The sequence below is a fragment of the Mytilus edulis genome, chromosome 13 (assembly GCF_963676685.1).
Source record: "Mytilus edulis chromosome 13, xbMytEdul2.2, whole genome shotgun sequence".
NCBI classification, from domain to species: domain Eukaryota; kingdom Metazoa; phylum Mollusca; class Bivalvia; order Mytilida; family Mytilidae; genus Mytilus; species Mytilus edulis.
The window spans coordinates 34,598,723-34,610,789 of NC_092356.1; the positions used below are offsets into that span (position 1 = coordinate 34,598,723).

The window sequence follows — 12,067 nt, forward strand, 5'->3', positions numbered from 1 at the left end:
CTGATTAAAAAGCCATTTATCTTTAAAATTACAATACTATTGATACACATTTACGTGTACTCGTCATCAATGTTGTTTGTGTTACAGAGACGGCAGATTATGTTTTTTTCTCTGTAAATCCTGCCTCCTTCCAGACTTAATCGGGAAGTGGGGACTACCACATCTGTGTTTGCATAATATATAAATGAATTTAGTAAGGTAAAAATGAAAAGTAGTTTTCACAAATTGTTAATTCTTTTTAACTAGAGGCTCTAAAGAGCCTGTTTCGCTCACCTTGGTCTATGTGAATATTAAACAATGGACACAGATGGATTCATGACAAAATTGTGTTTTGGTGTTGGTGATGTGTTTGTAGATCTTACTTTACTAAACATTCTTGCTGCTTACAATTATCTCTATCTATAACAGTACTTTCTGTGGAAAATGTTATTGAAAATCTTCAAATTTTAAGAAAATTGTTAAAAATTGACTATGAAGGGCAATAACTCCTTAGGGGGTCAATTGACTATTTTGGTCATACTGACTTATTTATAGTTCTTACTTTGCTGTACATTATTGCTGTTTACAGTTTATCTCTATCTATAATAATATTCAAGATAATAACAAAAAAAACAGCAAAATTTCCTCAAAATTACAAATCAGGGGCAGCAACCTAACAACCGATTATCCAATTCATCTGAAAATTCCAGGGTAGATAGATCGTGACCTGATCAACAATTTTACTTCCTGTCAGATTTGCTCTTAATGCTTTGATTTTTGAGTTATAAGCCAAAAACTGCATTTTACCCCCATGTTCTATTTTTAGCCATGGCGGCCATCTTGGTTTGTTGGCCGAGTTACCGGACACATTTTTTTTAACTAAAAACCCCAATGATGATTATGGTCAAGTTTGGTTAAATTTGGCCCAGTAGTTTCAGAGGAGAAGATTTTTCTAAAAGATTACTAAGATTTACGAAAAATGGTTAAAAATTGACTATAAAGGGCAATAACTCCTAAAGTGGTCAACTGACCATTTTGGTCATGTTGACTTATTTGTAGATCTTACTTTGTTGAACATTATTGCTGTTTATAGTTTATCTCTATCTATAATAATATTCAAGATAATAACCAAAAACAGCCAAATTTCTTTAAAATTACCATTTCAGGGGCAGCAACCCAACAACCGATTATCCGATTCATCTCAAAATTCCAGGGCAGATAGATTGTGACCTGATCAACAATTTTACGTCATGTCAGATTTGCTCTAAATGCTTTGGTTTTTGTGTTATAAGCCAAAAACTGCATTTTACCCCTATGTTCTATTTTAAGTCATGGCGGCCATCTTGGTTGGTTGGGCGGGGCACCGGACACATTTTTCAAACTAGATATCCCAATAATAATTATGGCCAAGTTTGGTTAAATTTGGCCCAGTAGTTTTAGAGGAGAAGATTTTTCTAAAAGATTACTAAGATTTACGAAAAATGGTTAAAAATTGACTATAAAGGGCAATAACTCCTAAAGTGGTCAACTGACCATTTTGGTAATGTTGACTTATTTGTAGTTCTTACTTTGTTGAACATTATTGCTGTTTACAGTTTATCTCTATCTATAATAATATTCAAGATAATAACCAAAAACAGCAAAATTTCCTTAAAATTACCATTTCAAGTGCAGCAACCCAACAACGAAATGTCTGATTCATCTGAAAATTTCAGGGCAGATAGATCTTGACCTGATGAACAATATTATCCCGTAAGATTTGCTCTAAATGCTTTGGTTTTTGAGTTATAAGCCAAAAACTGCATTTTACCCCTATGTTCTATTTTTAGCCATGGCGGCCATCTTGGTTGGTTGAGCGGGGCACAGGACACATTTTTTAAACTAGATACCCCAATGATGGTTTTGGCCAAGTTTGGTTAAATTTGGCCCAGTAGTTTCAGAGGAGAAGATTTTTGTAAAAGTTAACGCAGGACGACGACGACGGACGACGACGGACGCCGGACGCCAAGTGATGAGAAAAGCTCACTTGGCCTTTCGGCCAGGTGAGCTAAAAATACGATTCTGCAATAAAAGCAAAGAAACTGGTCTTTCGGTTTTTGTTTAATATATTTTGACGCCCTTTTATCACAAACTGTGCATTATAATATTGGACATAATCGTACCGTAGATCATACCGTAATTATCAAAAATATTTTCCATGTATGATATTCACTTAGTTTCTATTCCGTTATTAGCATAATATAAAAACACAATTTTGTATAATGGAACACAAACTTTACTTTCTTTTTTAGTAAGAAGTCTACTCTAGAAATGTATCATTCGCAACTTTAAATAGAACAGTAATGGGTATCTGTCAAGCTATGCATACGCTATGAAATTTGAAGTAGACTGTTTTAGCTGTTTTATTTTAAGGAACATCAACATTGGGAATGGAAATAGGGAATGTGTCAAAGAGACAACAACCCGACCATAAAACTGACAAGTCTTTGCATCTACATCGAAGACAATCTAATTAAAAACCGATCTCTCATCGCTCCTGTTTCTGATATGTCGCGTGGGAGATCTAACGAAACCGGCTTTGAGGTCACATGTGAGTGAACTAAAAGTCATGAATTTATAAAGATATGCAAATGAGTTGACGACCTATTAATAAGCCAATCAAAAAAGTTTATGAATTATTATGACTGACGATTTCGTCGTAAATAAAATGAGTTACATCCCTTTGCCTTACGTTAAACTTCCAAGATCGTGGAAGACTCAATTTCATTGGTCGAAAAAGACACACCTACGAGGTCACTCACATGTGACCTCAAAGCGGGTTTCGTTAGATCTCCCACGCGACATATCAGAAACAGGAGCGATGAGAGATCGGTTTTTAATTAGATTGCATCGAAGACTAAAATTAACTATTTTTGCGACTGGATACAGAGGAAAGATATATTTGATATATTCGGCCCGAGTTGTGACGAATGACAAATAAATCGGAACATCGGCTACCTCACAGCTAATATCTGTCTTCTTTCCTGATGAATTTAAGTTGTTTGTTGTTTTTCTTTCTTTTAGTCTGCCCGGATTTTGGTTTTACTGCTATTGCTGAAATGGTTAATGACTTTTTCTCTTTTCATTTAGTGCTACTATTTTTTCTTTGAAAATCATGTTTCTGATTGCTTAGTTCAGATACTCTGTATTTGATTTTGATTTTTGTACGACTATAATCAAAATCTACGTACTTATTTACATAATTAATTAATGTTTCTTCATCATGTTATGAACATAAAAATATTTAAATGACAAGCAATTCCCGGAAATATGCCTTGGCCACATTATTATACCAAGAAAATTATATTCGTGATAAAGTTGTTTTAAGATAGCCTAGAGGCTTTTTTTTCTTTTTATAGTACATCCGTAAACAGTTTAAGGTATATAATACACTTTCTAACAGTTAAAACGTTACACCAAGTAAGGAAAATATATAAACTATTTCACTTTTCGAGGTAAGTTCCTCATTACATTGAATATGCTTTCATACGGTCAATGATGAAATTAAAATACGTAAGATGTTCTACCACAGGTATATATAATTCAAGCTGTATTTGGAAAAACAACTGGCGGAATGTTTGGTCCTCAATGCTTTTTAACTGTGTACTGTAATTATTTGTCCTAATAAACATTTTTAAAATCTTATATAAGATGCACTTATAAGTCTGTCGATTGTAAAACTCGCAGTACATCGTGGAAGTACACCAGTACCAGTCTAATATAAGTTCTGATTTGATTTACTGAGAATGTTTCATTTCTGTTAACATGAGACAGTACCAAAACATGTCGGGTAATTAATGACGGATAGCGTTTGACATCTTTTGGTCTCTTGTGGAGAGTTGTGTCATTTACACCACGTCTTCTTTTTTACGTCAGTCTTTGCTCCTCTAACAAAAAATACGTTTTACCCCGCCGCATTTTTGCGCCTGTCCCAAGTCAGGGGCTTCTGGCCTTTGTTAGTCTTGTGTTATTTTTAATTTTAGTTTCTTGTGTATAATTTGGAGTTAAATATAACGTCCATTATCAATGAACTAGTATACGTATTTGTTTTAGGGGCCAGCTGAAGGACGCCGCCGAGTGCGGGCATTTCTCAAAATCTCAGAAACATTTTTTTCCTTAATGTGTATCTCAAAATTGGCTTCTTGAAATAAAAATAAAAGCAGTTTACATAGCAGTTTCCTTAGGAACAAAATAAAACAACGGCAAAGTAAACACAAAATTCATTTTTTAATTTTTTTCTTTCACCAACTACGCTACATTTTTGTAATTCGTTGGGTTTATTCATCAACAACCATAAATTAATCAATAAGTAACGATCAAAACACAATTGTTCATTGGATAAGGTTGATTGAACATGATGATTCGGAATTTGCTATACGTGCCCAGTGGCATGCGCTGATTAAAAAGCCATTTAACTTTAAAATTACAATATCTATTGATACGTGTACTCGTCATCAATGTTGTTTGTGTCACAGTGACGGCAGATTATGTTTTTTCGCTGTAAATCCTGCCTCCTTCCAGACTTAATCGGGAAGAGGTGACTACCACATCTATGTTAGGACCTTTTTGATCTTTTGGTCCTCGATGCTGTTCAACTTTGTACTCGTTTCGGCTTTCAAACTTTTGTATCTGTGCGTCACACATAGGTCTTGTGTGGACAAAATACACTTCTGGCGTATTAAAATTTTAAACTTGTTGCCTTTTGTTGGCTGTTGTTCGTGTGATTCTTTGTCAATTGTGTTCTCCAATTTATTTATATTGTAGTCCTGTGTTGTCATTTTGATGTTATATTTCATATGGCCATAAAAGTGCGAGGTTTGGCATGCCACAAAACCAGGTTCAACCCACCATTTTTTCCTTTAAAAATGCCCTGTACCAAGTCAGGAATATGGTCATTGTTATATTATAGTTCGTTTCTGTGTGTATTACATTATAACGTTGTGTCGTTTGTTTTCTCTTATTTTTGAGTGTAAATTCACATTGCGATAAGACGTGTCACGGTACTTGTCTATCCCAAATTCATGTATTTGGTTTTGATGTTATATATATATGTTATATTTGTTATTCTCGTGGGATTTTGTCTATATGTGTTACATTTTAGTGTTATGTCGTTGTTCTCCTCTTATATTTAATGCGTTTCCCTCGGTTTTAGTTTGTTATCCCGATTTTGTTTTTTGTCCATGGATTTATGAGTTTTGAACAGCGGTATACTACTGTTGCCTTTATTTTGCATAATATATAAATGAATTTAGTAAGGTAAAAATGAAAAATAGTTTTCAAATTGTTAATTCTTTTTAAAAATACGATTCTGCAATAAAAGCAAAGAAACTGGTCTTTGCGTTTTTCACGTTTTAATACATTTTGACACCCTTTTATCACAAACTGTGCATTATAATATTGGACATAATCATACCGCAGATAATAACAGATGATATCAACTTAGTTTCTTTTCCGTTATTAGCATAATAAAAACACGTTTCTTTTCCGTTATTAGCATAATATAAAAACACAAGTTTGTATAATTGACAAACGTTACTTTCTTTTCCAGTAAGAATTCTACTCTAGAAATGTATCATTCGCAACTGTAATTAGAACAGTAATGAGTATCTGTCAAGCTATGCTTACTCTATGAAATTTGGAGTAGACTGTTATAGCTGTTTTATTAAGGAACATTAAAATTGGGAATGGAAATAGGGAATGTGTCAAAGAGACAACAACCCGACCATAGAACTGACAAGTCTTCGCATCTACATCGAAGACTAACATTAATGCTTTTTCCGACTGGATACAGAGGAAAGATATATATGATTTTTTAATTGCTGGTGATTTTTTGTACGAATAGACTGAGCCTACTTCAAAATAGTTTTAATTTGCAATTTTTTTTAAATTTGTATTTTTTCTTCGCTAGGTAGGTGAAATTATTTATAAAATTTATTGTAAAATTGCGAAACTTGCATTACGGGCATATTCTATACTTCTAAGTTTGAATTAAGAGTCTAAACTTTTTCAAATATTGAATACGCAACCAAATCTCTGTAATCTTATTCATGTATTGTTTGTGTTTCTGTCAAAGACGTTTGATTGGGTATTAGTTTAAGGTAGGCGTGGTTTTCGGTAACTTTCCTCCAATCAACTGGCCTATTCGACAAACCTGTGTGTGCTGATGCGTGTAAATTGGCTATTGTCCTGTGACTTTTTGTCTGTGACTTTTTGTCCTGTGACTTTCTGTCCTACATTCTCTAAAAAGATATGTACCTTCTGAAATCAAATCAAACGAAACAGTTTTCTTATCACTGTATTGTGTCTTGCAAGTTTTGAAGTAAAAAAAGTACACATTAGAATAAAAGATTAGAGAAAAAGATAAAACAACAACCGTTTAAGAACATAAATCTTTCAAAATTTCTTTTCCGTGCGTGAATTAATTTATTATTTTGAACAGTCATGAAAATAACTTTTATTGCCCATTTCCTGTTATCATGGTTTTGTCAAAATTTATTGGGGGCAGTTGTTATAGAAATTAAACGTCAGTCATATATCACAAGTAAAGCTTTTATAATCTGGTCACCTGTAATTACATTTACCTGTTAAAATAACACATTTGTGTTCCGGGAAGATTTAGAAACAACGAAAAGCAACTCTTACCGAGGTTTTCTCTTCTTTCTCAGCGAGTATACATATATTTAGTATTTCCGACAATGTACATCTATTGTTTATATCCTACAAATTACAACTAGGGCTTTGAGGTTTATTTTTTAAGTCCATGTCTTGGACAGGTTTGTAGGCTTATCATAGCGATATATGTTTATTCGTAACTGTACAAAGGATAGATAATGTCTCAAAAAATGTGTTCGCCTTTTTATTTTGATCATTTATGTTTTTGAAAGGTATTGTAAACTTTTTTTTTAATTTTTTTTTTACTTGTTTTTACCCAGATACATATAAAAGATCCTTAATCTTAACTATAATTATTAGGTAAAGATGATTTTCCCATTACTTGTGATATTTGGCTGTTTATTGGTGGTTAAATCTGAAACATGCTTTGGGAAGCAAGAAAAGGCAATCTTATCTGATATAAAATCCTCCATAAAGACATTGGAAGAAAAGTTAGAAGGTAAGAAACTACTAGTAGTTACATTTTTGTAATTCATAATATACAGTTTAGGCGACATGTCTTTAAAAAAAAGTCTGCCTAGGTCACAGATTCAAGGATTTGACACCGGATTAGCTACTGTAACAGATACGATCCGGCATCATTCGTGGCAATCTGCATTTGTCCGCATATTTCTGTATCGTACCCATAGTCATACATAGTCGTTGTTGTTATTCGTGATAAGTTTTGAACATGCGCAAAATTTGACCACGGACCAAACAACCGTATTGTATATCTTTACTTAACCGTAGTAGAACGTTCTGAACCCTTTTAAGTCGCTATTAAAATCATATTGATCCCTACTTATTCGTAGCCCCGAAAGATGTCTACGGTGCTAGTACGGTTATACCACGTATTTGTTAAGGATACAATACGAGTTGTAACGAGTTTGTCACGGAACGGCACGATCTCATAATTACGTTGCATTACAGACAGCTAGGGATAAACCATGGTTCTCAAAGTCTTTTATAGTTTACTACGTCACAACACGACAAATACAGAATATTAAGGTCAGCGACAAATTGAAGTCAGGCTTTTGTAAAACAACTCCCTTCTTTCTGGTCCAAACCTAGTCTGTGTCTTGCCGTAGATGTATTATACAAGGAGATAAGATCAGTAATAGAACGATAAACATATAATCGGGTTTCTTCGACAAAATATTGTAAAATATCAGCCGCTCGCGATCGACACAATGTAAAGCTCGTTCGCTGCGCTCACTCCTCTAGAGAGTTCACATGGTGGATAGTGGCTGATATTCTACAATATCAATGCATAGAAAACCCGATAATCTATACATATTACACTTTAGATTTCGTGTTGTTCCTTATTTCTATTTACGTATGCCACATTGCTGAAGATAAAAACCTAATTGGAATATGCGAAAAATAACAAACACACATATAAGTTTTTACTTAATTAAGTACCACACAAGTTCTATAATGTCGAAATGCGAAAATATTCAATACATAATTTTAAAAACAAAACAGAAAATCATCGATTCACTGCCATATGAAGAGATTATAACTTGCAAGCTAAATTAGAAATGATTAACGGTTAAGAAAATGTGGCGGTTCGTACTATTCCGTATCAGACCGTTCTCATTCGTACTTACCCTTACTTCTACAGTAGCAAACCGCTGTTGATCCGCAGTCCATACGCCCCGATACTTGTCGTTTCGCATAAAACCGTGTCATTTCCGTAATAAACCGTTAAAATCTGTATCGCTCATATCGTTGAATGACTCCTTTCCTGCATTAATCGTGGTAGATACGTCAAAATTCGTAGTCACACCGTGCTGCAACCGTATCGGATGTGTATCGGACTACAGAAACTGCATTTCCGGGATCATCCGTGAGATTAAGTCCGTAGTGGAACCGGCGAGGTGATCCGTAAATGTGTAACCTAGGGATACACTCATAGCAAAACAAAAGAGTAATATGCCGACATTCATGTTTTCTTGGTAATTGTGTAGTTGGGAAGCCTCTCTCTGTGGCTAGTATCCCATATCTCGTTTTTTCATACTTCTATTTCAGTGTCCTTACGAATATGTATTTCATACATATAAAACTGTTAGCCCATAGAACAAGGCTCCAGTACGCCAGTTGTAATATTTTTGCATTTGTTGATATATCAGGAAAGAGATGTTGTTTTTTTTTTAAATGCGCAGATTGTTAAATTAAACTTTTGTAAAAACCCTGTAGACATTCAATTTGCGTACATTCAAACTCAAGATAGAGTTTTTTGTCGACGCTATTCGTTTTCTATCCATTTATACAATTTCAAACTGAATCGGTAAAAAGAAATGTAGTCAAGAAGCATGAACATTCACTTTCAAGATTTTTCATTATTCATCAACCTCAGACTCATAAAATCATCATTTACAAAATACTAAGATTTTTGAAGAAAGTTGATGTTTTTGTATCACTATATTTAGGAACATCTCCGATATGTAAAGAAGGATGGAGAAAATTCAAAGACCACTGTTATTTCTTTTCAACTGACAAAAAAACCTGGCAGGAGGCGGAGGTACGTGCTAGATACTTTATTTTTGAGTCAGTACAATAGGTTGTATATATAATGACTCCTTCATACCCTTTTGTAGATTATTGTCCCGTTTGCTATCATATCACATTTCCTGTTTAACCTTGGCATCGTAGTCGTCTTAGTAAATAACTACTGTTTCAGTAGCCTGTCAAATCTGGAGATATTGACCGACTTCTATCTTTATTGACTGGAATGGTGGTTCTATCTGAGCACTTCGGCTTTCACTAAAAATATAAACTTACCGCCATGATATTTGCAATACATGTAGGAGTGAATTTGACGTTAGATACCAACAACTTATATATGACTTATATTCCTTATACCCTTATACATAAGTATGATAAGTTTGACAGAAAACGTAATGTTTCTTTCTGTTGCCATTGATGTGCGTTATTTAAATTTGTTTAAAAGCATCATAAATTTATTTTCAAATTATTGAGAGATATTGGGTTTTACGACTGGTAGCACAACATGAATCACATTTACATATATGTTATATATATATGTTATATTTGTTATTCTCGTGGGATTTTGTCTATGTGCGTTACATTTTAGTGTTATGTCGTTGTTCTCTTCTTATATTTAATGCGTTTCCCTCGGTTTTACTTTGTTACCCCGATTTTGTTTTTGTCCATGGATTTATGAGTTTTGAACAGCGGTATACTACTGTTGCCTTTATTCATATAGCCCTTTGAAGTAGAACTTCAAATATGAACAAAACCCAAATCGTGAAGTAAGACGTTGAAGGCCCCAGAATAACACAATGTGAAACAATTAAAGAAAAGCAAAAAAAAAAAAAACAAAGGCCATGAAAACATTCCATTTAATGCCAGCAGTAACCAACAACATGTACTTGACTTCATTCTAATCACAAATGTTTTACCAAAAATATATAAGCAATAATTGACATGAATGAATATAACATTACGTTAATTAAATTATTATACTGTTTACTAAGTCTTGAGAATTTGTTTTTCAACACAATTATTTCTGTTTGTAGGTAGAGTGTCGAAATCTAGGAGGGTACCTTACACAAGTAAATAATTCTACAGAAAATTCTTGGATTGTTTCTTTGATTACGAGTAAAAGTAAGTTTGTCATCTGTTTTCGTTTTAAAGGAACCCGAGTTTTACAAGCTATGGATCATTCACGGTGTAATTGATGCGTCGTTACCCGGACTTTTCTTACCCGACAATAAAACTAGCGATACATAGTGGAATAATTCGTCATTTGTCTATATTAGCAATATTAACGAATATATTATTTTATTATTTTTTTTTTAAATCTGACGTGGATGACTGCAAAAAAATAGTTATACTTGATATAGCATATGCGTCTGCTTTAAATGTCGAATGTTCAGTACACATATGCTTTGAGAAAAAAATAATAATGAAAATATTGTTGAAATTATACATATGAAGGTCTGTAGGGTTTACAAGTTTAACAATTATCTATAAAATAATGATTAACATATATTTTGATGCAATTGAAAAACATGTATTATTTTCAGTTTCGTTTTGGTGTGATTTTTGAACACACAGTTTATTCAATTTAGCTTAAAGTGAGTTTAACTATTTAAACTGTTCAGCTTGTGTTGTAAATGTTGGGGTAAATAAAACAAGTGCATCACATAAAGTATTCAGTGTAATTTAAATTGCATTATATATAGAATGATTTCTGGAACTTGGTTTTTTAAAATACAGAAGTGATTAAGCAGAACTACTGGATGGGTGCAACAGATTTTACAGAGGGTGATTGGAGATGGGTGAATGATTTGTCTAAAGTACAATTTACCAACTGGGTCAGGGATCAACCTGATAATTATCAAGGCAAAGAGGACTGTGCTCATTTTTGGCAGACAAATAACTATAAATGGAATGATAGTAAATGCAGTAATATATATGGGTATATTTGTGAGAGTCCTCAGGTATTTGTTCTCTGTTTAATATTTGACTAACTATTTTTTATTTTATATAAAGATCATCGTACAATAAGATTTATCACTTTTGCAGCAAATCTCTATACGGAGTTGAATAGTATCTGTAGATGCGTTAAAAAAGGGGCGAAAAATACCAGAGGAACAGTCAAACTCCTAAATCGAAAATAAAATGACAACGACATGGCTACAAATGAAAAAGACAAACAGACACAAATAATAGTTCACAAGAAACAACATGGAAAACTAAAGACTGAGCAACACGAACCCCACCAAAAAGTAGGAGTGATATTAGGAGCTCCGGAAGGGTATGCAGAATTGATCCTGTTCCACATATGACACCCGTTAAATGGTCAACGATAAATCGCTGTATTATCACGCGTATACAAATACAAAATATCAATTGGTGAATTTTATTAAAACAGTGTATGTCTTTAGAGTTGTAAATTGAATGTTGCAGATATGAGAATAAATACTAAATTCATTTTGTTTGGGTATTTTCTGTATGAAATCTGATGAATGATTTTTTGTAACAAATACTTATCTTTTTATATTATATTGTAGGGTTCTAATTGTCTTCCATAAGAGTGCTGTCAGTAGAAAATAGCGAAATTCAACCAGTCGTTAAAAATAAAAGAGAAATAAACGGTTTTATTTTCTTTCTTTTGTAATTATATATTAAAATATATATGAATGCATTTTTGTACAAACCCGTTTCCTCTCAAAATCGTATAGTGTATGATGTAGCGAGCATTAGTTATCAATAAACAATTACATTTTGGTTTTCCAGATAGCTATTTGCGATGAACGTGGATTTTGTGTGTTGGGCTTTGGTTTGAAAGTGCACTAATTTGTTGTTATGTCTACTTGGAAATAAAACACTTCAAACAAACGTCAATAAAAGTTACAAAAATGACAAG

The 12,067-nt window shown here is 33.2% G+C and overlaps 1 protein-coding gene across 2 annotated transcripts; it reads left to right on the forward strand.

The window, feature by feature from the left end:
• Positions 1–3,373: 3,373 nt before the first annotated feature.
• On the forward strand, positions 3,374–11,806 carry LOC139501406 (perlucin-like protein). Of its 2 annotated transcripts, none has more exons than XM_071290459.1 (6): positions 3,374–3,473; positions 6,991–7,129; positions 9,102–9,193; positions 10,212–10,299; positions 10,915–11,138; positions 11,712–11,806. In XM_071290459.1, exons 2-6 carry the CDS (start codon positions 6,997–6,999, stop codon positions 11,730–11,732), a joined length of 558 nt encoding a protein of 185 aa, XP_071146560.1. In that variant the 5' UTR covers positions 3,374–3,473; positions 6,991–6,996; the 3' UTR covers positions 11,733–11,806. The 2 variants fall into 2 exon arrangements, with proteins under 2 accessions (XP_071146560.1, XP_071146561.1); XM_071290460.1 differs by having other exon boundaries at positions 3,443–3,550.
• The last annotated feature ends 261 nt before the right edge of the window (positions 11,807–12,067 follow it).

What these genes read in the sequence shown, in the direction of transcription:
- LOC139501406 (XM_071290459.1), top strand. Translation starts at nt 6,997, where the DNA reads ATGATTTTCCCATTACTTGTGATATTTGGCTGTTTATTGGTGGTTAAA. An exon ending in AAACCTGGCAGGAGGCGGAG is followed by an intron (nt 9,194 to 10,211) that starts GTACGTGCTAGA and finishes TTCTGTTTGTAG; the next exon opens with GTAGAGTGTCGAAATCTAGG. An exon ending in TTCTTTGATTACGAGTAAAA is followed by an intron (nt 10,300 to 10,914) that starts GTAAGTTTGTCA and finishes TTTAAAATACAG; the next exon opens with AAGTGATTAAGCAGAACTAC.